The 23,644-nt window shown below is 40.3% G+C and overlaps 1 protein-coding gene across 3 annotated transcripts; it reads right to left on the bottom strand.

Annotated features, from left to right (window-relative positions):
* Positions 1-3,597: 3,597 nt before the first annotated feature.
* MMRN2 (multimerin 2) lies at positions 3,598-22,612 on the bottom strand. Of its 3 annotated transcripts, XM_085064142.1 has the most exons (7): positions 22,008-22,612; positions 12,553-12,675; positions 12,172-12,278; positions 10,207-10,272; positions 8,969-9,142; positions 6,025-7,929; positions 3,598-5,018 (listed from the first exon to the last, which is right to left on the bottom strand). In XM_085064142.1, exons 1-7 carry the CDS (start codon positions 22,289-22,291, stop codon positions 4,630-4,632), a joined length of 3,048 nt encoding a protein of 1,015 aa, XP_084920268.1. In that variant the 5' UTR covers positions 22,292-22,612; the 3' UTR covers positions 3,598-4,629. The 3 variants fall into 3 exon arrangements, with proteins under 3 accessions (XP_084920268.1, XP_084920269.1, XP_084920270.1); XM_085064143.1 differs by lacking the exon at positions 8,969-9,142; XM_085064144.1 differs by lacking the exons at positions 8,969-9,142; positions 10,207-10,272.
* Positions 22,613-23,644: the final 1,032 nt, after the last annotated feature.

Genomic DNA, 23,644 nt, shown 5'->3' with positions numbered 1-23,644 from the left:
TAAGTTCAGGCTCTTTATTCCTTGCACTAAATTTGGGTGCAACAGTAAAATAGTGTTTCCCTCTCCTGATTTTTATCCGTGTGCTACAGCAAAGCCAGAAGCAAGTCAAAATCAAGTAATACTTTCCTTTGAACATATGCAAGTTCACTACATGTTGATTTTATCCGATAAATTTGCCTCAAGCTTATCAAGTAAAAGGAGTAAAAAAATAAAGGGATGGGGAATTCTGTAATTGCTTTTTTGTTCCCTGTTGTGTACAATGTTCTTTTTGTGTAATATATCCAAATTAAGAGATTTTAGCTTCATATGAATATGTGCTGTTTGTTGCAAAAATATGCAGGTGCTTCTGTATATCCTGCTAAATTCACTCTGGTTTTTATGATTCAAGCAAGTGAAGACCAGTCAAGGGGATATCTCACCTGTGAGTATACAATTATATAAAATGTCAGAATTCATTTTCTCATTGCAGAAATGTATTGGCTTCTACTCTCCATAGAGTTCACCTCTAGTCTGCAAGGAGGAAGAAGATCAGTTTCTGTTCTCTTTTTGCCTTTAATCAGGTATAATCTTAGATTTAAGTATGTTTTTTTTACAGTAGCTAGAAAGGTTTGATATCTGAACATTATAAAATCTGCTACCAGTGTATGACTAAGATAATTACAAACCTCTATTTGTTTCCCCTATACAGTCAAGGGTTAAATTCTTGCAGTACAGTTCTGAAAACTACAGTGGAAAGACTAGGTGATGTAGTTACAAACCTTTCTTTCCTTAATACATAATACCAGGAAATCAGATTGCACAAAGATTTGGTCTCCTTAAATTAGCATCTTGGCTAAGTAAACCTTTTTCCTATGGTTGTGGCTATTATGTTGTTTGTGGGATGTGCTCACTGATTGCAGTGGTCATGGTTGGATTTAAAACTGGGATTTCATGTTAGTGTTACAGGAGAACATAACGAAACTTGTGGGAAAGTGTTTGCAGCTGTCTGTGTTTAATGAGCAGCTTTTTCTCTCGGTGGTGTTTGGAGAAACGGCCACAGGGTGGTGGTATATCCTAAAGAAAGGAAGAGCCTCTGGGAAAAAACTGGGGCATTCTGAGAAATGAAAATTAGTTCTACTGCCTGCTAATAATAAATATTTAAATGTTCTCTTTATATTATGGGTACGTTTGACCCTTATATACAATGTGTTACTGAAACAGCTGTATCCAGTGGAATGTGTAAACACTGCACATGGATGTTTTGTGGGCATACCAAAAAGCCAACTGAGTAGTTAGCAAATTGAATCACCAGCTTTTAAATAAGTAGCAGAAGTATCACTAAATTCAGAAAGGATCAGATTTAATTCCATTCATTTCCTTAATCCCTTCTGCAGCTTTTACTTCACCTTTCCCCAAAACACCCCTCTGGTCTTTCTCACTGATGTTAATGCAGTAAATCAGTGTCAGCTGTGAATCTGAGTCATGAGAGGACCTCTGCTGTGGGCTGACCACCTCCTTCATGAGGAGGAGACCTCCATGGGCTTCAGCCTCTGGTTTGATGTGGATATCATCTGCAGAATTCAGGCATTGCTGGATCTATAGAAAGTAAAATTGTTTATATACAATACAGTCGGTACTTGGATTTGGAGTGAGGTAAGGAGATTGGCTTACTAATGGAAAAGAAAAAACATTAGGAGACTTTAATTTTAAAATGTACTATAAGATGCTGACATTCATAAAGCAGCAGTTTCAGTAACAAAATAATTCCCTGAAGGCACTAAGATGCATGGCTTTCTATCTTGTTACAAAGCTTAGTGGTTTGATCTGGAAATACTTGAAGCATAGGAAATGTTTTCTGGTAGGTTTCTAGGAAGCACTAAAAGCAGTTGGAAAGCTTTTATTGTTAAATATGAGTCTCAGATTCACAGGACTAATATCTGTATCCTAGAGTGAGCACACATTTCTGTGCCTATTTGTGCCTGGCCATCAGGTCTAGTCATTTGGCTGTGAGAGAAACTGAAGGTCTTACAGACACCTCTTCCCAGTGCCTATGGTCAGCTTCAGGTTGTTTTTCATGCTTGGAAATTCTCCTGAATCCACTGAGCCAACCAAAAGCTGCATTTTAAACCATCTTCATTAAATTGATTCCTCTAGTTTGCCTAAAAATGCAGGTTATGGTGATGTGGCTGTGTTAATCTTATAAGAAAGTCCAAACAACCATCCCACCAAAAAAATGCAGGAGTGGTTTCAATGGAGGCTTGTGAAAAGGATGGTTTATTGCTTTGAACAAATACAACCACAGCCCAGTAGATTAATCATCTTTCTCTTATTGCTTGAGGAGGAAGTTAGTCTTCCTGGCTTATGCAGCCAGTAGAGTGTTTTAACCCATTGTCTGTCATTAATATTGTGTTTCATAGTCTAAAATTGAGTCTTCCAGTCAAGTGTGTCTTCTTTGTATATGCAGGTGGCTAACTTCAGCACATATTTGAAGGTGTCTTTAAAATATGAAAACATCTTTAAATTAACACTTTGTTCTCTCTGGAGTCAATGTTTTCTGAACTTGCCTGGCATACTTTTCAACGAAAGTAAACTCTGGTAAGCACAAGGAAGGGCACCAAAGTTGTAGAAGTCCTGACTGGATAAACTGCAATGCTCTCTACTACCTCCCATATGCTTTTCCAAGTAGCTGTGTGGTTTTCATCCCAGTTGAAGCTTTCTGTCAAAGCTATAAAAACAAAGTTTTTAAATATATATGCATATCATATTCCCCATATGTAGCATATACATACCCCCCAGCTGTATTTATTTATGAAACTTGGCTGGTAGCTGCAGAATTGGTGTGCACTGAAGCTGGGTTGTTCCTTGAACCACCCTGACCTAGGCAGCTCTTGGCCTGGCCCTGCAGAATGCTGCCACCACAGAAGTCAGGAACTGGAGGAACACTGGTAAAAAACCATCCAAGTGACCCCAGGATGGTAGCTTTGTACTGAAAGAACCCAATCTTAAAATTGGATGCTTCTCTTCATTTCACATCTTCAATTTTATTCTTCCCTTCCTTCCCTCAGATATTTGAGCAGTCTGTGGGGCAGAAGATGATGCTGAGCTTGCAGGCACTTTGTGCTGCCTTCAGCAGAGCAGTTGAGCTATGGCTCTGCTAGAAAAACAACCTGGTCATCTGTGGAAACCAGCATTGGCCAGGAGGAGATAGGGAGCATTTTTAGTTGTTAGTTTTCTTGCATTTTTCAGGATGGAGAAAACAATCTTCTCAGCAAGTCAGTAGCTGAAACTGCTTTGGAGCTTTATTTCAAAAGATACATATTGTCTGCTTGCCAAACTGTTGCCTTAAGTGCAGTGTGGTGGTACCAATGTGTTGAGGGTTTTTAGCAATATCTGTTTAGTATTGCTTAGAATACAAGTAGGTGGGGGGAAAATTCCTCAATAGCAGAATAGATTTCTGTTAAAAAGTTCTACCTTAGAAGGGTGTAATTTGCATAATAAGAATTTACATCTTCAGAGAAAATATTGAGTTTCAAAGTGCATTTCATTTTGGCAAATTCAATTATTTTAATATTGCTTTGTAAGATATTAGGGTAGACAAAAATACCACAATACTTGAACTTCTTTAAAGAGAAAGTCTTTGGGAAGCTTTATTTCACAGATGAGAAGTTTAAGACATGACCAGACATGGTCACCTTGAGATTTTGGACATTAAAAAAAAACCCCTCCACATTTCAAAAATTGTACTCTTTGGTTTACTCTAATTACGAATTTATATTCAGCAGTGACAACAAACCAATGAGCTTGCCTTTTGGTGTTAGTTTTGCTTGGTTTTATAATATTTACTAAATGCTGAACTCTGGGCTGAATTTGTGATAATCTTCAGTATGAATTTTAGAAATAAACTTCTTTTTCATGAGTGCTTTTAAAATATTATTGACATTTCCCTAAATGTGTCTAAGTGTAAATGTAATTTATCTTAACAATGTTTTAAATTTTTGCAGTGTAGTTGAAATACAACACAGGCCCAGAAACAAAGACTGGGCTGTTTACAAGATCCTTGCCTGCAAATACTGGTAGTAAAGTGAATTTTACTGGATTTCACCCATCCTAGTGTTCCTGTTGTGCACAGACAGAAACACTGGAGTGAGTTGGAGAAGTTTCCAAGATAGTCTGTGGTCTTCGAGAACTAAAAGGTAAAATTGCCCTGGCTTCTGAGTTTTAAGGTACCATTCACATAATATGAGAGTTGCTATATGCAGTCCTTCCTAAAATCTTTTCCTTGCCACTGGTGGAGGTATGTGCCATGGGAGCATATTCTTTTACCAAGGGAAAGGAGTAGTTTGTATTATAAGTGAAGAAAGTCCCACATAACATCTATGTGCAGTTCTCACCTTGGAAGGATATGGGAATATGTCTGCTGATACATTTGGAGTCCAAACCATTAGCATTTCACTTGAAAGAAAATCCCATTGCTGCTCATAAGCAACTAACCGAAAGCCAAACACTTCCAGAAAAGAAGCATGAAGACAAACCTAGGGTAGTGCTATGTTTAAACACATGCAGTAGCATTGAATACATCACAGATGAAGCAATAGTGAATGCACCCATTGCATCTATGGAAAGAGATTAATAAAACATAAATGTCACTATTCAAGTTTTAAATATTAGGAATCCACCCATAGTAGTCCCAGGTGGGCTTCGTTTCACCATGGAGCCCTGCAGCAATTCAAAGCTCACTGTTTCCCCCTTCTCCATTTCTGCCATAGCAAAAGTAGTCATGGTGTTTCCGTATGGTGTTTTCTTCTGGCTGCTTGAGAGAGTTCTTTTGTACCCACGGCTGAAGGAGAGCTGTCCCAGGGCTGGTCCTGAGCTGAATTCTACAGAGATGATAAACAGGTAGACACCTTTGTGTGGTGCTTTAAAGTGGCCACGTTCAGAGAAGTAGCTGTTTCCATAATTGAGGTACGTTTCGTTAAACCTCACAGTTTTTTCTTTGTCCTTTCTTTCTGAGAATCCCACATGGAATGCCACCAATGAGTCTGAAAAAGAAAGAGGAACAGGATTTTAGCAGTGAGTGAGTGCTCTTCTCTCCCCAGGATCATCAGGGTGAGAGATAAGGTGAATCCCTGATTTTTGTATGCTGCTTTGCAAAGCTAGCATGTGCACTAGAGGAAATCAAATGAAATGGATATGTGCACTGGAGTAAATCAAATGATTCCCTGGACCTCTTGGAAAAGTATAACACTGAGACCACCCAGGGGAAAAAAATATAGCACTTTTTTACTGTCCTAAAAATAAATTAGTTAATAATATGTTCTCTGCTTATTCAGTCTTAACTACTGTTTTGCAGCACAGATGCCTAAAGGGGCTGCTTTTTGTTCTATATTATTTGTCCGTAACAAGGGCTGCAATCATGAAAGCTGGTGGTAGAGCTGTGGTGGTTGTAATTACTAGGTGCTTATGGTCACATGTTTACAGGGAAAGGGAGCCACCCAGTCCCAGTGAAGTATAATCTGAAAACTTGTCTCTGAAGCTTAGCTGTAGAGAGAGTGTGTGCTCTCTGGTCAGTCCTGCCTGTTCCACTTGTGCAGATTATAGCAGTTCATTTGATGTGTCTGTCTGCCTTGGGAAGGATTTGGTGCTTTGAATCCAGATTCAAATAACAAAGTAACAGGGAAAAAAGAAGCATTTCACATCAGCTTCCAAAGAGAAAACTGCTGCTGTATTAACATAAGCATCTACAAACGAAATTTGTCTTCTAAACACCTGAAGTTTAATTAGTTTGAGGCCAATTTCCTAGCAGCTGTAATGGGTGTAATTTTATTGGCCTTGAGCAAAATACAGCAGAGTATCAACTTGTTTCTCACTCAAACTGCTTTTTTTTGGTGTGCAGGGAGGATGTAAGTAATGTCTGAATTTCTCCCTTCAGCATCCCACAGGATATCTGACAGTTCTTGTAACTGATATGCTCTGTGTGTGGAGCTTGCAGCAGGGCCCAGAAAGAAGATAGACCTGCACATAAGGAAGTAAAAGAAAAGAACACACCTTTTCCTACAAGTTCTGTCTGCACTGTATTTCTTCCACTTATTGTTTGTGTATTTTCTCTGTGCTTCTCAGGCCTTTTCTTGTCTCTTTGCTTATCTTGACCTTTCTGTTGCCTTCTCCCTTTTCTGTTCAGCATTGACTGAGTCTTTGTAACATCCAGACTTATATCTGAGGCAGCTAATTCTTCATTACTTCCAAATAGCTTTTTAAAAGTCAGGAGATGTTCCTCCAGATTCTGCTTGAGGGTGGCCAAATCTTCAGAGAGAGTTTCTACAGAAATGTTGAGTGGCTCAATTGCATTTGCTATTGTTTGATTGCAGCAGAAATTCACATCACCTCGGGATTCATGCCTCTTGATTGCCAGGCTCAGGTGTTTGATATCATTCTTCAAAGTCATGATATCATTATAAGCTGAGCTATCCAGGGAGTCATCTTTGACGGCTTCATAGTTAGGTTCCATGTGTTCTATGATGGTGCGTTGACTACTGGCTTCTTGTAGAGTAGAGGAGGTTTGCGTTTCCTCCTTGGGGTGCTTAGGAGGCATGTGAGCATCATGATTATTCTGTTGACCTCTCTCCAAGGGATGAAATCTCCTCATCAGAGATTCTAAAGTCACATTTTGTTCTTGCAGTTTATCTGAGAAGTGTTTGAGAGATTCTTGCAGCTGAAATATTGATGGTATTAGGCTACTAAAATCATCTTCAAAAAAGACATCCAGAAATTCGTGTCTCAGTAAAGCCTCCAGTGCTTCTTCGTGCCGCATTGCATCTTTCAGAAGAGAGCCAAAAGAACTGTTGAGATACTTGATGTGTCCATGAATTTCTTCATCTTTCTTCTTCAACAAGCCTATGTCTTCTGAAAAAGCTGTAACCTGTGACTGAAGCTGTCTGTTCTCTTCTTGACGAAGGTTAAGAGACAGATGGATGGATGGAATGGCTGAGGAGAGCTCTTCAATTTCACTTTTGAAGAGATCTCTGAAAACTGACTCCAAGTGCTTCACATCCTTTGACTGGGTATCTTCCAGGGAATAAGTGCTATTCCTTGGATCTTCCTCCAGTAGATCTGCGTCAGAAGGTATTCTCTGGCAATTGCATTCCTCCATGTACCGCAACAGATCTGAATAGTTTTCCCGAAGGTTTGAGAGAGTGTAGTTGAGCTCTGAAATCTGCCCTTCCATTGCTGCATTGTTTTCTTCCATAATAACTGATTTCTCAGCTAAAGTTATTGTAAGATCTTCTGGCCTATGCTTTGACATGTTTTTCTTTAACTCCTTAAACCACCTCTCTAAAACTGCAATATTCTGAAAGGCCACATCTGACTCCATGTAAAGTTCCTTAAGCTGCTTTGCATGCCCTGACAGCATTTCATTTATTTGTCTGATGGTTAATTGGCTGGTTTCATCTTTGGGACCATGATGTGAAGAGAATTCTGTTAAATTTTTATTCAAAGCCTCCAATTTATTTTCAAGAAGGTTTTGCTCTTGTTTCATGTTTGCTATGCTGTTGTTCAAAGCTAAGAAATGGGACTGCTGCAATTTATGAAGCTTCTTGAGTTTTGTGTCAGTATCTGCCTTGATCATGCTGAGATTATAGTGAATATCAGCCTGCTGCATGTGCACTTGGTTCTCTATATCTCTTTTCACCTGATCAACTTTCACTATGTTTTCTTGGACTTTTGATTCAAATTTAGTTCCCAGCTCCTGGAATTCCTTCTTGGGCACAGTGCTGTCTTGGAATCTTTCTATGCTTTTCTTGTTGGCTTCCACATCGTGGGACAGGTTTCTTACTATGTTGGAGAGGTTCTGTAAGCTTCTGTTGAAGCTTGCCCACACTGGATTAAAATGTCTCCTTAGAAAATTCTCCACATGAGGGAACAAAACTTGCTGCAGAAGCCTTTCCTGATGATCTGTTAACACAATTGAAAAAAAAAATTAGATTTAAATTCTGCTTTTAGAACACAGTCTAGCCAGGATAACTCAAGTATGCATTTTTCTGTAGTAGTTGCCATCTTACTCCCCAGAATCTGACCTCATGATAGATTTTGACAATTGAAAAAATAGCCTAGTTTTAAATCAAGGTTACTGCAAAGTACATGGTGTCTATGAGTGTGCAGACAGTAACTTAGGTATGTATTGACTTCCTCATTTGTGTCTTAAAAATTATGCTCTTTGGAACCCCTGGATGGGCAGTTTTGCCAGTGGCCATAACTGTCCATTTTCCCAGCAGCTCTTAGTTGGTGGGCTCTTGTTTTTTGGCTTATATTCTTTCTCTTATGTTTTCAACTCCACAAAGTTATACAGCATCTTAACAGCTGAATATTCCAGGTCATGAGTAAATTACTTGAAAAATCTGTGAAGTATGTGTACTATATGGGAATTATACTAAGGCTCAGTTTCTAACTTTAAGGTTCAAACTTGAGTGCCTCGAAGTTCACTGACTCTGTATGCTTAGAAAATGTTTCTGCAAGCCAGTGACTCGGGGTGGTAGGTCAAATTCAGCAGCTCTTTTTTCCCACTCCTGTATGTGGCAGAAATAATGTTCCAGAGACGGGTCAAATGTTTCATTTTGTCGCATAACACCAATCTGTTATTCCACACATCAGAGTATATAGCGTGAGTATGGAAAAAGAACAAATCTAAACTCTGCATCTCCACAGAAGAGAAGACATAGAAGCAGAATGGTAAGATTAACAAATCTTAAATGTAAGCAACCTTGTTATTCTGTGATTAAGGCATATTCTGAACTCAGCATTTCCTCTCATTTCCCATTTCAGGCTACTCTTTGGTTCATTCATTTGCATTGGGATTGCACCCATTTTTTCTCTCTTTAGAAGCAACCAGCCAACCAAAGAATATCAGGGTATTTTTGCTTTCATGTTTTCTTTCTGATCTGTGTGGTGTCACAGTGCCTATCATGGGCTGATAATTCTTCATCACACCTCTCACCTGAATTGCTCTGGTTCACTTCTAACACCATGCTTGTACCGTTGCTCTCAATTAGTCTCTGTAAGTCACCTAAGGTGCTGGCTGCTTGATGAATATCACTTTGAAGGTCATCCAGTAAAGCCTCATGATTTTGAATGACTTCGAACATTTCTCTTGAATCCACTGATGTTGACACTAGTCACAAGATTAGAAAAACAAAGTCATGCAACCGAGTGCAGCGACCAGGTGACAGGTATTCATGCAAGACCTCTGAGAACACCTGTCTGTTTTTTACTCTGAAAATTTTGCGCTGACATTTAAGGGTCTGTTGATTCATGGTACTTTAAATTGCAGTTTATTTGCAAGGATTTTTTTCAACAGTGATGAAAACCTAATATATTTAAATGTTTGCAGAGAACTTCAGCTACAACAGCTGTGATAACAGTAAAATGCTCTTAATTAGAAATCTCCCCATGCCATAAAAATGTTTTGGAATACTAACTCTTTTCAAGCCATTGACTGAAAGGATAGCAGGGTTTAACACTAGAATGAAAGGACAGGATGAAAGAGCAATTGAGGCATTGCACTAAGGAATCAGGAGCACAGTGTGTGTCAGAGCTGAGCCATGGAGGGGCCCTTTAACTTGTGTTTCACTAAATAAATACTTGTGAATTGAGCTGTAGATTTCATATTGTGCAATATTACCCTGAAGCTAATTGCAAAAAGATGCTTAATAGCACTGGAAGCCACACCATTTCCCAGGTGGTAAGGGAAGGTCCTTTGTACTTAGACTGGTAGGATGGAGTGGCTGAGATACAAATCTGTGGTACTTCATAACAGGTACTTCATAACTCAAAGCCACTGGGGGCCATTCTGCAGTAGCATTTTCAGTGGATTGCTTTTCTGGTAGATTGTGAGCATGGTGTGCTTTCCTGTGAATCCACTTTGCAGAGCAAGGGGTTAACATCCATGCCACTGAAAGGTGTAAGGCTTTATACCACCTGGCATTCACTGATGGCCAGCCAGCAGACAGCTTGGAAACTTTGGGATGCTTCGTTGTGAACATTTGCGTAGTGTTACAGCAAAAGCTCTCATTTATGTCAATAAATGTGTTGTTTCAAAGCTTCCCAAATAATGCTTTCACTAGAGAGATTGTCCATAGCTTATCAGGTTAAAACTGCAGGTTAAAAGATTTTTTTTTTCCTGATCAGTGACTGAGTGGTAACAGAATGACAAGCAAAGTAACTTCAAGCACATACTGTGGTTTGAGAACTCTTCTTCTCGTCCTTCAGTTTCAGTTCCTGGCACCAGAATAAAATTAGGATCTGCAATTGAGATGTAATACAGCTGTGAAAATATTTTAGATGTAGAAACTATACTACAGTTTAGCAAGGCAACACAGAGGAATTTCATGTGTTGTGTAACTGGTATGAAGACAGACTTCTTGGGTAAAGAACATCATCTCTGCAGAATTTACATTCCTTACACTGGTATATAATATTGCATACATGGCACTGCTGTGCAGTAGCATGGGGATTTTTAACTCATACCAAGTTATTGCTAATAAGAAATCAGTCTGTTGCAAATAGATGAGGCTTTGTTTCTATTTCTGGAGGTCCCATATAAAGATCTGCAAATTCCTCTTCCTTGTTCCACAAGTTACCTGAACATTCTGGTGGCACCAACAGTGAATGATGCTGTACAAATGAGGAGATCATGATGGAGGAGCTGGTTTTGGTCAATGAGTGTAACAAAAGAAAGACTAAACTGGTTGCACTGCATTTGGTAATATCTTTCCAACACTGAAGTTCACCACCTAGAGATCAACCTACAAATAAAAGCTATCTGTGAAGAAAAGCTAAACCTACAGAGGTTTTTATCTGTGGAATCTGTAGGTGAGTTAGACGTAGATTGTGCGAAAATTGCCTTTTCTGTTATGGTTGCCTTAATTGCTAGAGGGAATTACTTTTTATCCATTTAAATTCCCTTAATTCAATTCAAATTCTTAAATCCATTCAAATTCTGCTTTTTTAGTATTATTTGCTAAATCCTGCCAATGCCCTTTTGAAACCACCATTCAGTTTTTAAACCATACTCTCTCCCCTCTTTTTTTTTAGCAGCTGCACAGATCAAAGTTTGGGTTGGAAGAGACCATAAAAACCATCTAGGTGCAATCCCCCCACCATGGCAGGGAACATCCCACTAGATTAGGTTGCTCAGAGACCCATCCAACCTGGCCTTGAACGTTTCCAAAGATGGGGCATCCACAGCTTCTCTGGGCAACCTGTTCAGTGCCTCACTACCCTCACAGTAAAATATTTCTTCCTAATATCTAAACTGAACCTGCTGTATATCAGTTTGAAGCCATTTCCCCATGTCTTATCATTACATGCCCTTGTGAACAGTCGCTCTCCATCTTGCAGCCTAAGGTCTCCTCAGAGCCTTTTCTTCCCCAGGCTGAACAGCCCCAGCTCTCTCAGCCTGCCTCCATAGCAGAGGTGCTCCTGGGCTCACTCCAACAGGTCCATGTCCTTATGCAGGACTCCAGGTGGAGTCTCAGGAGAGCAGAATAAAGGGGCAGAATGCCTTCTCTCAACTCACTGCCCCAGCTGCTTTATTCAACAGTGCAATGGATTACTGCAGTTCACTCTAAAGGCTGTTCCTGGAGCTCCCTTGGAAGTAAGTCTGGACGCCATTCTGCCTGTGCTGTAGAGCTGCTCCCTGCTCTAGGAGCTAGTGCCTTTGCAGCCAGGGTCAGAAGAGAGGAGGAGCAGTGCAGACTGCAGAGTGAATGCTGCCCTCTTTTTTGAGCTTGGGTACCTTGTGACTTCCTGAGCCAGATGGTTTCATCCTGTGAACTGACCATAGGAGCTTTTCACATACTAATGTTGCTTTCTGATGGCGCCAGTTTCTACCTGGAATTCGGCATTCCTAGATGGACTTGTCTAGGTGGACATATGATAGGCTCACCTGGCAAATGAATACCTTTCTCTGTGTGTAAAGAATACAAAGGTGCTAATTACAGAAGAATAAGTAGCTAATGCTATTTAACTGCTTATTACAACTACTCTTGTCTCAAAGTATCAGTGATTTGGGGCATAGCAGACTGAAAAAACCAAGGCAGAAATTCTGAAAAAAAAGGGAAAAAATAGGCAAACCTATTTCTTTCCATTATGTCTGGCATTAGTCATTCATTCTTGTATTTGCTCTCCAGCTTTGCTTACCACGCTGTTCACAGTCCTTGCCAATAAATCCAGGGCAGCATTTCCACTGCAAAGACTTCAAAACCTTCTGTTTCACTTTGTAGACTGGCTTCAGAGCTGTCCTGTACCTGGGGAGGAAGGGTCTGGCCATTAGATTTATTGTAATAGAGTCCTTTGCAATCAAGTTTGGACTGATCCTGAACTTCTGTAGTATTCGGATGAGTTGTAGAAGAGTTTTATTATTAAACAAATATTCCAAAATATCACTGATACCAAAGAAGACACAAATTTGTTTAAAGCTCCCCTAGAAATAATGATGAGTCTTCAATACTGTTGAAAACATCACTTAGATACTTCAGAGAAAATTCTGTTTTCTTCACTGGCTTTATTTAGGACACTTACATGATCTTCTGGCAGTCTGGGGCTCCATTTGGACAGGGCTGTTGGGAGTTGACAATGTACTTCTCCTTCATGCAGGCTTCTATGTATGTGACCAGCCGGGACTGCATGAAGGAACACCAGTTCCTAGTGGAAGAAAGACATGGGAAAAGAGTTTGAAGAAGGTCTTTTAAAGTCTCTGGTTGTAACAGTGCCAAGAAAAAGTGAGATGGAGAAGGGCCTTTATTTTTATTTTTTCATTTTTCCCAGCTGTATGATGAGGAAAGTGGAAAATGCTTCCTACCTTCTCCATCCACACCCAATTCATTTGTTTTCATTTGAGATGTTTATCTGAGTTTGTTACAAAAGGGCTGATTCTCTGAACTTTGATGAATTAGTTCCATTTCCAGTCCATTCATTTAGCAGGAGAAATTTCCAACCCGTGATAACCTGCAGGTTAATGTCACTTTAAATGTCAAATTGCCTTTCTGGGCATGTTGCCATTTCAGATGCCTAATGACTGACTCATCAGGTTGAGGCAGACTGCTTCTGAAAACTTAATCCGACATAAACTCCATTAATAATACCTTCCTAAGTATTACTTCTTCAAGATAATATAGTAAGTGATTGGATTTTATTGAATAGGCTAGCTTCAAAATAATTTCTCCCATCATTTGCAGGAGAATAATATTGGGCAAAGGTAAAAGAATTGTTTTCTTGGGTTTTACTTTTATGCTTCTAGCAAGCACAAATGAGTTTTATTAGTCTGATTAATTTTCCGAATCAGAATTACATAGGCAGCTATTAATCCCAGAGTGTAGGTGAGCCTCTTCCCTTTCAAGAGCTTGAAGTCAAGACTTGGCAGTGTAGTGTTGGCTGAAGTTGGATGGTTAAAATCCAAGACCAGAAGGGGCAGGAAGTGACGAGTAATAACTATAATGGAAACAGCTTAACTTCAGGCAGTGTATTTTTACATGGGAATACAGGAACCAAATCTCCGACTATCAGCATATATGGAAAAAGTTTGCCCCTCTGAGGGAGTTGTTGAAACAATGGGGAACTGAGTCCTGCACAAAAGCAGAAGCTGGCACTGCAGCAGCCAGGAGAAGGGGAGGAAGCTGCAGGGAAGCTGGAAACATCAGGATGGAAGGGCAGACTGCCTGGCCTAGCTGAGAACAGTTCACCAGGCTTGCTGGGCCATAGCGCATTTTGCTCCCCTGTTTCCTAAGGAAAATGTGATTGAGATTTCAGCAAGCACTCATGCGAGCCAAACTCTTCATCTGTTAGAAGCAAGGGCAGGAATCTGGCAAAGCCTGCAGCACTGGGAAAGCAGGACAAGAAAGCAGGCTGCTGCCTTTGTTGTGATTTTCAGCAAAAACAACTTGTTAAGAGTTGTAGCTTTGAGTCCTTTGCAAGTGACTGGGGGAAATTTTGGCCCGATGATCAATGTGAGTCTAGGTTCTTGTGGGACTAAACTAGAAGACAAATCCTCAAATATTTATTGAAGTATTACTCTTCCAGAGTTAAACACCTTGCTTGTGTCGGTAAAACCACTCAGTAAAAGCCAGCAGACCAGCACACATACTCTGGTGGCATCTGCCTCCAAGGTGTGCCTAAGTTTGCCAGGCTTTATAAGGCCATGTCACTGTCTGGTAATTGGTGTCAGTTAAATAACTCTAAAACAGGGACCTGGTTTGTGCTTGGTTTTGGGCTGTCCTCCCATGTGCTTAGCAAGGCATAGCTGGGAGAGGCTTTTCCCCCTCAATTCCTCCCTGCTTTTTTCCTGGGCAAATAAAGTGCCCAGGCACTGTTGCTGGAGCTCACTGATGTTGCTAGGTGCAGAATCCCTGACTCTGCCAGCAGGATGCCTGCCAGATCCAGTCTGCATTCAGTGTGGAAACCTCCTTTTAAAACAGGATTCTTTGGCTTTAGGGTTTTGTTCTTTCCTAATGAAAACAATCCACACCCAGTGAATCATCATCTGCACTGATTTTTTTTTTCCCACTGTATGCAAGTCCTTCCCAAGAAGTCCTTGGAGTCATGTCAGCCACACAGAGCCAAGCCAAATGTGCACATGCATCAACCTGTGTGAGAAAGAGTGAGGCACCGTGGGACTGAGTGCTTTTGCTGTATTGCACAGGTGAATGTGCACACATGGAACAGAAAACACAAGAATTCCTTTTCAAAACATGTTAATGTGTAACACCAGGTACCTGATGGGCTTCCTGCTTGTAGAAAGGGGTTACGTTGTATCAGCAATCGAATCAATGGTTGATCCCAACTCTATGCCTGCTTTGGACAGTTACTAATGTTATGAACAATGAATAACATGAAAAAAAATAAAGTAGTATGATAGACTCTCAGTAAAACTTCCTTTAATGCTGGTCACAGTTCTTTGCATCCAATGTTCTTTACTCTCACACGTGATCTTAAAAGTTTATTTGTGGAGCTGAAGGGCTATGTAATACCATGTTTTGGTTTTAATCACAAAACTTTGAGAGGTTTTGACTTCCATAAAACTTATCCAAGTTCATTCTTTCATCTAATAAGTAGATAAGGCCTGTAATGAGCTGCAAAATAGATACATGTGCCCAAAGATGAAACCTCTATTGCAGTAATTTTTGTACAACTTGTCAAATGCTTCCTTTAGGGAAACTTTGCTATTTGTAACTAAAAATACTCCTTAACAGGATTAACCTTGAGGGAAAATACGTCATTCTTTAATGTTAAGTGCAACAATATAATAGACTGAGAAGGGCTTGATCTAAAGTTCAGTGAGTGAAGCAGGACTTCTCAGGCACCAAAGGCTCTGAATCAGGCTATGAAGTTTCAAAGAGCTGCTCCTTCACAAATAGCACTTTCTTTCTTGAGCTGGTTTCTGGAACACAGCAGCTTTGTGCTCCGCTGCTTCGTTTTTTTCTCCTCTTTGTAACTATGTTGCTTCATTCACTGAATATCTAACCAATTTAACACCCTCTGCTTTTATTCTCTTTAATACAGTTTCCTTTTGGTGCAAGCTCCTGCTGCCAAGGAAAGAGAGGAACAGAGAGAAGCTGCTCATGTGAGGAGAGCAGAAAAGCCTTCTCTGTAATCTGGTGAACAGTCAGGTTTATCACAATGCTGCAAGTTAGCGCAACACTTGAAGGAACCTGAGCAAATTCAGGGCTACAGATGTTTCATTTGTTCAGTGGCTTTTCCTGGTTTACATTCCAAGGAAATTAATCCCTTTTCTTAAACCAAGGAAGAAGTATTGTAATAATTTTCTTTGCAAGACTGTTTTTTGGTTTTTTTCCTAGGCTTCATTCTAATTATGAATTAACCTTATTTAATAGAGTCTTCACATGCATCTATCCACTTCTGCCTTATTTTGAGGCAAGTGTACTCCTTTGTCTGAGGTTAAATATATCTGATGACAAAGCATTCTGTATTTAAATAAGATTCAGCAAATGTAGGTTAGCTCAAGCTCTATTTATTTGAAACTTTCAGGTGTTTAGAAACTGATACTAAAATTATTTTTTTCTTTCATTGGGTAATACTTCTGCTTTTACTGAAACATAGCAAAATGCAGGCAGTTCTTTCTCTGATTTGAAGAATTGACTGGGCCACCTTATATCATAGCAAACAAAGTAAAGCCCACAGAACCAAGAGAAAAGGTTAGATGGCTGCTCTGCAGTAACTGACTCTGCTCAGATGAATATGGGGTAGTGGCTTTTCTTCATGCAGACAATTATAGCGTGTGAGTGAGTGTGAGTAATGCTCCCCAGCTCAGCCAGGGACTGACATACTTTAGTTCTTTGCTACATGTTCTCTAGATTGGCACTGCAGTGCATAATTTTAGATGTTTCTAAGGTCAGTGGAATTTTTGCCTGAACAAAAGCTTCAGGAATTCAGGATGTTGGGGTTTTTTCATAAGTTTTGTTATTCCTTTGACTGTACTAGTACAACAGAGTTGTCCTTCACTCATCAGTTTCCTCAGGTTTCTATTCTCAAGGAAGCCAGTGTCCATAATTTGAAAACTCCTGTTTAGCCATTTCTGTGTCTACCACTGGCAGTGTGCCAGACTTTTGAGGATCATAATATTTTCCTATACAGCACAAAAGTCACCAGATGGGTAGTAATTGCTGTTTAAATGTGCTATAGGAAGGGCACAGAAGACTATGTTATTTCAGTTAAAACAAGTAATTTTCCATTGACTTCTACAGAGTGACTCCTGATTTGTACCAGTTGAAGAAGAATATAAGGAGGAGGCTTTGGCTGTGATTGGTTTTTCCTTCAGTGCAAATTTCTCACTGGCAAGAAAAGGCAGCCTCTATAAAACAGAGGTAAAGTATTGTATTTAAATTAATCTAAACTAAGACTGTGCATGTCAGTATTGAGAGAGACATATCTTTTTATTTTTTATGGAATACAGAAAGTGTTCAGCTGTTGGGGAAGGCACTGGCTCTCCAAAGCAGCACAGTGTGCCACTGGGTTTTTAATTAGCAGACAGCAAGTAATACCTGCTGGTCTGTCAGTGAATTCTCCAGCTCTTCCCAGGCAGCCAGCAGCCCTACATTAGCATCACACAGCAGAAACTCTCATATTTCTCCATATTTCCCTCAGGATGAGTAGAACTCCCTTTTAGGCAGGGTCTGGGACCTTCCCATGTCTCATCCCATGAAACACCCTTGTTTTCACTGGGGTGAGAGCAAACTGATTGATTTGCAGTTCACCTTAACAAACTGGACTGAAAAGAGTGGCAATGGTAATTTCAAACATGTGGGTTTCCATACAGTGCTGGAAATCTTCCAGAGCCCTGAGTAATGCAGTTTGAATGCAATGTGTGTTCCAACAGTAGTGCCTGTTAGACTGTTACCAGTTGGGATAGTTCTGTCCTGCAGAATGTCCTAAAACCTTAGTGCAGTGAAGACTTGCAGAGCAAATCCAGCCCTGAACTTAGAGCCTCACTGGGAGCAAGAGTTCAAGGAACATCAGCATTGGCTGGGAGCTGGTTTTGAGCCAAATCCGACTGTTGTACAAACTACTTCAGAGAAGTAAATGCAAGAAGTTTTTCCTCTTCAAGAGCATCCACAGCCATTACCTTATTTCAATTATTTGTAGTTTTGTTCAGGGCTAGCCACTGATCACTCATTCAAGGGATACTGACCCACAGTCAGGAAGGTGTTGGGTCCAGGTGGTGATTTTGTGGCTAAGCTGAAACAAGAGATCCCTTGCTGTCTGCTGAAGAAATTAATTGCCGCAGCTTGCAGTAATGAGCTGTGAAACAAATCAATCCCTTGGGCACAGAGGGTTCAATAACTCCTGCACAGTGTGGAATGGAGCTGTGTCATTTGCATCAAGCAGGCTAATGGGGAGCTATTCCACCTGCAGCTCAGCTGCTCAATGACAGCCAAATATTGGAGAATTTCCTCAAGTCCTGAAAGTAGCCAAGTGCCTGACTTTGGTAGGAAACCATTGCTTCTGCTGATGCACTTGGCACTGTGAAAGCTATTGTTGAGCACTCAATGGCTGTTCCACTGCTTTGCAGGATGTTGGGGGCTGAAGATCACTTTTAGCTGCACTTCATCCCAACAGTTTTATTTTAAGCATATGTTCTGTGCTCCTTTGGTGGGAAATTTCAGTATCCCATAAGCTTCCTATGAAAGCCCCTGTCTTGTTTTGAAGAAATAGGTGAGTCAATGTGAACTTGGCCTTAATTAAATTAATGGAATCTTCCTGTAAATGTGAACAAAAAATAATCAGCTATTAAGATTGAATATTGGCTTTCCTTAGAATAAGCCTGATTTGGGTTTTCCCTCCTTGTGTACACTTGGGAGCACAGTTACATGCTTTTACACACTGGGTAATCACGAGAACAGGCCTGATTCTTTCTGGCTTCTTGATGCAGAATTAGAGGAAGGGTGAGAGTTTCAGTGAGATAGCAATACACCTGGCTGACATCAGGAAACCTTCCTCTAAACAAGGGTGACTTCATTGAATTGTTAAATTGAAAACCCAAGATATGTTAATGCAATTAAGGATTTATTTAATCTGAAGATTTCTGCTTTTCCTGTTTGTAGATCAGGTGGTGGAGTTTGGGGACTTTTTAGTTTTGTTTTTCCATTTTTTGCAGATATGCTGTAATTGTAAAATAAATCCCAGGAGATGACACTGCATGTTTGTGGATTAAAGAGAAAGAAGGAAAAATGAACCACCTACCCAGCTGCAGGGCAAATCCAAGACAGGGGTCACTGGGCAATGATTACACTTTTGGAAACACAGAAGTTCTGAGACTTTGGCATAGATAGAGAAGACAGCTGTAGTTGCTTTGCTCCTTCCTATCCCACCACCACCATCCATTTCTCCCTCACAGGGTGAGCCATCCACCTGGGGACTTGCTTCATCAATGTAGTTACTGTGAGGGGGAAGGTTAAAAATAACCTCTGCTTTTTCCTAAGATTATTTTTAACTTGGAATGCTTAAGTGGTCTGGTTTACAGCATTACTTGACAGACAGGTCAGGCTAACTGAGGGTGGAGGCAGCTTTGGGCGTTGCTGTCGGAGCTGCATGTGCCTTTTACATGCTTCAATTGTCTTGGTTTCTTTAATGAAATACCAACACTAAGTGCATAAAATCTGAGTTGTGAGCCTGACTGTTCCTGATGTACAGGTATCTTAACTTCCCTTTTTAATTCTGCTGAAAGTTTGGGTATGTGTGGATCCCTTTTCCTCAGCAAAAGAACGAAATAGCTGAAGTCAAACCAATCAGCTCATATGTGACACAGCTCCTGGGGAGAAAAGCAGTTTAAAAAGTGGATTTCCTTTGGAATATTGGTCTCCTTTGACAGTTTTAATTTTATACACGTACAAACACTTGTCCACTTGGACCATGCAGATCTTCTCCTTTTTGTTCAGATACAAGCAACAACTGAGATACTAAACTGTTACCTAGTTCTTCCTCTAAAGGCCAGTGACTGCTTACTGATTTATATTTTAAAACTGTTACATGCATAATCTTGTTATTCTTAGAGGAATTAGCAAAATAACATGTCCAAGCATTTCACTGGGATCTAATGAGTCATTTCATCTCACATGTTGAAACAGAAAACAGAGAATTCTGACTAATACCTTGTACTACTTAGTCATGATAGTCTCAGTTATTCAAATAACTGCAATATGAAAAATGCTACTATACATTTTTTTTTAAATAGAAGAATGTTTTGTAGCTACCACTATTCTTAATAGGTAGGGAAAATAAGAAGCAGTTGAACAAAACACATCTTGCTTTTATTTTTTGAAAATAATGAGAGTCAAAACTTTGTCACAAAGACCAAGTTACTGTAGATTGTGTTTCGTAGTTCTGCAAAAAAAAAAAGTATTTTCTTATTTCAAAAGCAAACTAGATGTAAGGTATCATTGTGGTAGAAAACAGTTCTCTACTATCCTGGGCTTTTTTTGGCATATCTGTCACACTTTTTTATGGCATGTCTTTCTCTCCCTTTATCACTTAATTCCTATTTAACTCCTGATGCTTTTCTTCTTGTTCTCCCCTTGAGAGATATAAAGTTTGTCAATGTTTTCTTTCCAGGGAATGTGTCACACTTGTAGGGAGGAAATACCAGATTCATGACAACATCTTTTCTGCGCATAGCAGCCACAGCAGCTGACAGCACTCGAGGACTTCATGCTCTGAAGGTGTGTTGCTTCAACCATTTTAGAATTTGGAGTGTGGTTACAAGAATTGTGTTTTCCATTCTTATTCACACCCTCTCCCCTTACTTTTAGATATAATTCTTCTCAAAGTCCTGAATTTCTTTCCTTAGACCTACCAGCTGCCTGGCCCTGTGTGTGCTGTGACAGTTCTACAAAAGAACAAATACCTTAAAGCTACTGCCAGGCTAGATTTGGATTGCCTGTACTCATCCACATAGCTTTATAATTGGGAAGAATGTTATTATTTGACTCATTATGCAACTATCTCCATAAAAGAAGGAAGTATTTCTCTCCTTGGGAGGAAATGAGGATGAGTCATAGCTGGTGTTGAGCTGAATTAGATAAGCTGGTTCTGAACAGAGCTACAGAACAAAGGAAGAAATCCTGATTAGGACAGTATATTACAGCATCTTGCTGACCTGTAATGCTGACCTTTTTACACCATTGAATTTTTATAGTACTGGGAGTTTTCAGAATGCTTTCAGCATTTCAACCACTAATCAAATGATTACCACCTTGCAGTGTAACTTAGAAGCCCAGAGTACCACTTAGGCCTTGTTTCCTTCCTTTGACAGTGTCTGGAATTCTTTAACCAGGTGTTGGTTAATTAACAGAGCACATCATTATCAAATACTACCCATCAGAAAACTGGAAGTGAAGCCTTGCAGGCTTTAGAAAGTGACTTGGGGCTATTAGGGGTAGGTACAGATTTGTGGGAAGATGTAGGATGAAGGACAGCAGGGTTTTCATACACTCACTGTGTTACCTGCCGAAAGGAGGCCTTAATTTTACATGCAGATGAGATTAGAAACAAGATTGCATACTTTAGTTTGCATGAAAGGGAAGCATGACATGAGCAAGGTTTTATAGTCTCTTTCCATCTCACTTTTTTCCTTTCCTCAAGAGCATTTAAAGGGAAAAATACCAGGGCATCCTAAAGCACTGAGCTGTGAACAGCACTCAGTGTGCTGCTGTTTCAGCTCTCCTGAACAGGGCTCTGCTGTACCCATCCATCAGGGCTATAAAAGATTCATTCACTGTCCTGCTTGGTTTTCATCTATTTTAAACATTTAGAGACCTACTTACATGCCCTGTAAATCTTACACAAATCATAGAGTTGGGGAGTATTTCTAGTCAAGTACATGCCTTTTCCACTCAGAATGGCTACTCTTCTGCTACAGATTACCACGAAAAGCATTTCACTGGCATGAAAACCCTTTGAAGGGAGTGGGGGTGAGAAATTTGTCATCATTTCCATTTTATTCATTATTCCTTACTTTGTTATATTTATTCCTGACTATTTTTATTTTGCTACTGTCCTGCCATTCTCTTTCCCTCTCCATTTCCAAGGCCCAAGTCTGCAGGCAGGCACATTCTGCTAATGGGCAAAGTTTGCCATGCTCAGCAGAAATAATCAGCGTTGGTTTATGATAAGAAAAAGTCAGGGAATTAACTTCCCCTGGTTCTGCTTTGCCAGAGGTAGTGTTTTGGTTTATGGCAGAAGTGGAAGGCTTCAGTTCTGCCAGGTGTGTGCAGACCCCTAACCCCATTCTGCTGTCTCAGACTAAGCAAAGAGCTGTGGTTTCATCTTCCACAGGCAATTCAGCTTTCTGTCTGTGTGGTTAAAGCGTTTAAACCACTCTAGTTTGGATATAGATAGGCCCCTAAAATCTAATGTATTGTTATGAGAAACTTCTATTGAAAAGAGTCCTGTATCGATAGAATATAAAAGTATCAGAGAGGATTGCACTCTCATTATGAGTAAGACAGACATGTTGAGGTACTTACCCATTTCGGGACTGTGGGATTGCAGCTTCAAAATCCCCTCTCTCTTCGTGATGTGAGGAGATCACACTTGAAGGGTAATCTTGAATATCCTCCCTGAGCCCTTCTGCCTCCCAGTAGCCTTCTTCTTGGCGTGGCAGAGGAGTTCTCTGGGGGTATGCAGAGCTCTCATAACCTCGTGGCTTTAAGCTGTGCACGGAACCATCATGATGTCCACGATGGTCTGTGTGTTCCACCAGCTTTGCCAGTCCTACTGTGCTACAGACCAGCAAAAGCTTCACGAGCATCCTGGGCTTCTTCCCACCCAGTTACACCTGTCTCTTGTTCTTTTCTCTGAAGCTCAGCCTGAATTACTTCAGAAGTGCCCCGGCAATAGTCTTTAACTGGAAAGTTGGAAGAAGGAAGGAAAAAATAAAAAAAAATCTGTAACAAAGAGCGGAAAGAGCTTTCGGCCCTCCCAGCTACTGTGGAAACGTCCGTGGCTATTGAACAATGTGAGCCTGGTTCCTGTGTGGGGCTCAGACGTCTCTGACAGGGGGGAAAAAAGGTGGTAGGAATACAGCTTATTCAAGGAACTTTTGAGCTCGGCTGCCTTCTAAACTTATCTGTGAACAGGAACTCGGCTTTTATCAACTGCCTTCTCCCTCTGGCACAGGAAAAGGATGTTAGCTTAAAGGAAAGGAAGAGAAAAGAAAGGAAAGAAAATACTGAGTGCTCTAACAGACTCTCATTACACTGCCAGAAAATGTCACAGACCTGCTCACCCCAGGGCTGCACATGGAGGGTTTTTCTACAGTTTAAAGGCTGAAATACCTTGGCTTTAGCAGCAGTATGTTTGTGGTATGTACACCAAATTGTGGGCATTGAGGGACTCAGAGCAAATGCACAGTGAAAAAGAGCCAACCAACATCCATTCTTATGTGACCTTTGCGAAGCAGCTCTGTGAATCATAGTCTGTTCCCATCAAAATGGAAGATTTTCATGAAGTTGTCCTTTGGACATGTCAGGATCATTGAGCATTTTTAAGAATTTCTGTTTGGGTTGTCATCTCTTGATTACATTTTTAATTACCATTAAAAAAAACCCAATAGCCAAGAGCTGCTGTCAAGAGCTACCTCTGTCTCCACAACCTAATAATAAATTAACAAAAAAAAAAAGGCTGTGGAGGTTGGATGTAGCTTTATTACTGGTTTCGATTTGCTTGATCGTGCTGCTTTTAGTTTTGTTGCTTTCATAAACTGTGTTTCTTTTTTCACTGTCTTTCAGGATGATGTGCTCTGGCATTTTAAAGAACGAAATGGAGGAGAATGATGCTCCACTGACAAAACAAATGGGAATGCAGGACTGCGAGATCATTTCTCAGTTTGAATGATGAGATTGAGCAGCCCAAAGTTCAGTATGTCCTGCAGAGCATTAAATGTAAAGCTTTTATGGATTTGTTCCAATACCCACTGAAAATAGAGGATAAAATCTCTCCAGGATTTTGGAAGGCCTTTTTATTAAAGGCTGTGAATTTGCACCTCCTTATCACTGGCTGGATTTGCACCCCTCTCCTTCTAATTGCCCCTATTTTATGCTTAATGGAAAAACCTAGAGACACACAGAAGTGCCCTTCCTGACCTGTGGCTGACATTGCTGCC

The sequence above is a fragment of the Lichenostomus cassidix genome, chromosome 6 (genome assembly GCF_008360975.1).
Source record: "Lichenostomus cassidix isolate B80296 chromosome 6, HeHo_3.0, whole genome shotgun sequence".
Classification (NCBI taxonomy): domain Eukaryota; kingdom Metazoa; phylum Chordata; class Aves; order Passeriformes; family Meliphagidae; genus Lichenostomus; species Lichenostomus cassidix.
The sequence above is the reverse complement of the archived record's forward strand: the minus strand, read 5'-3'. Positions and strand labels throughout refer to the sequence as shown.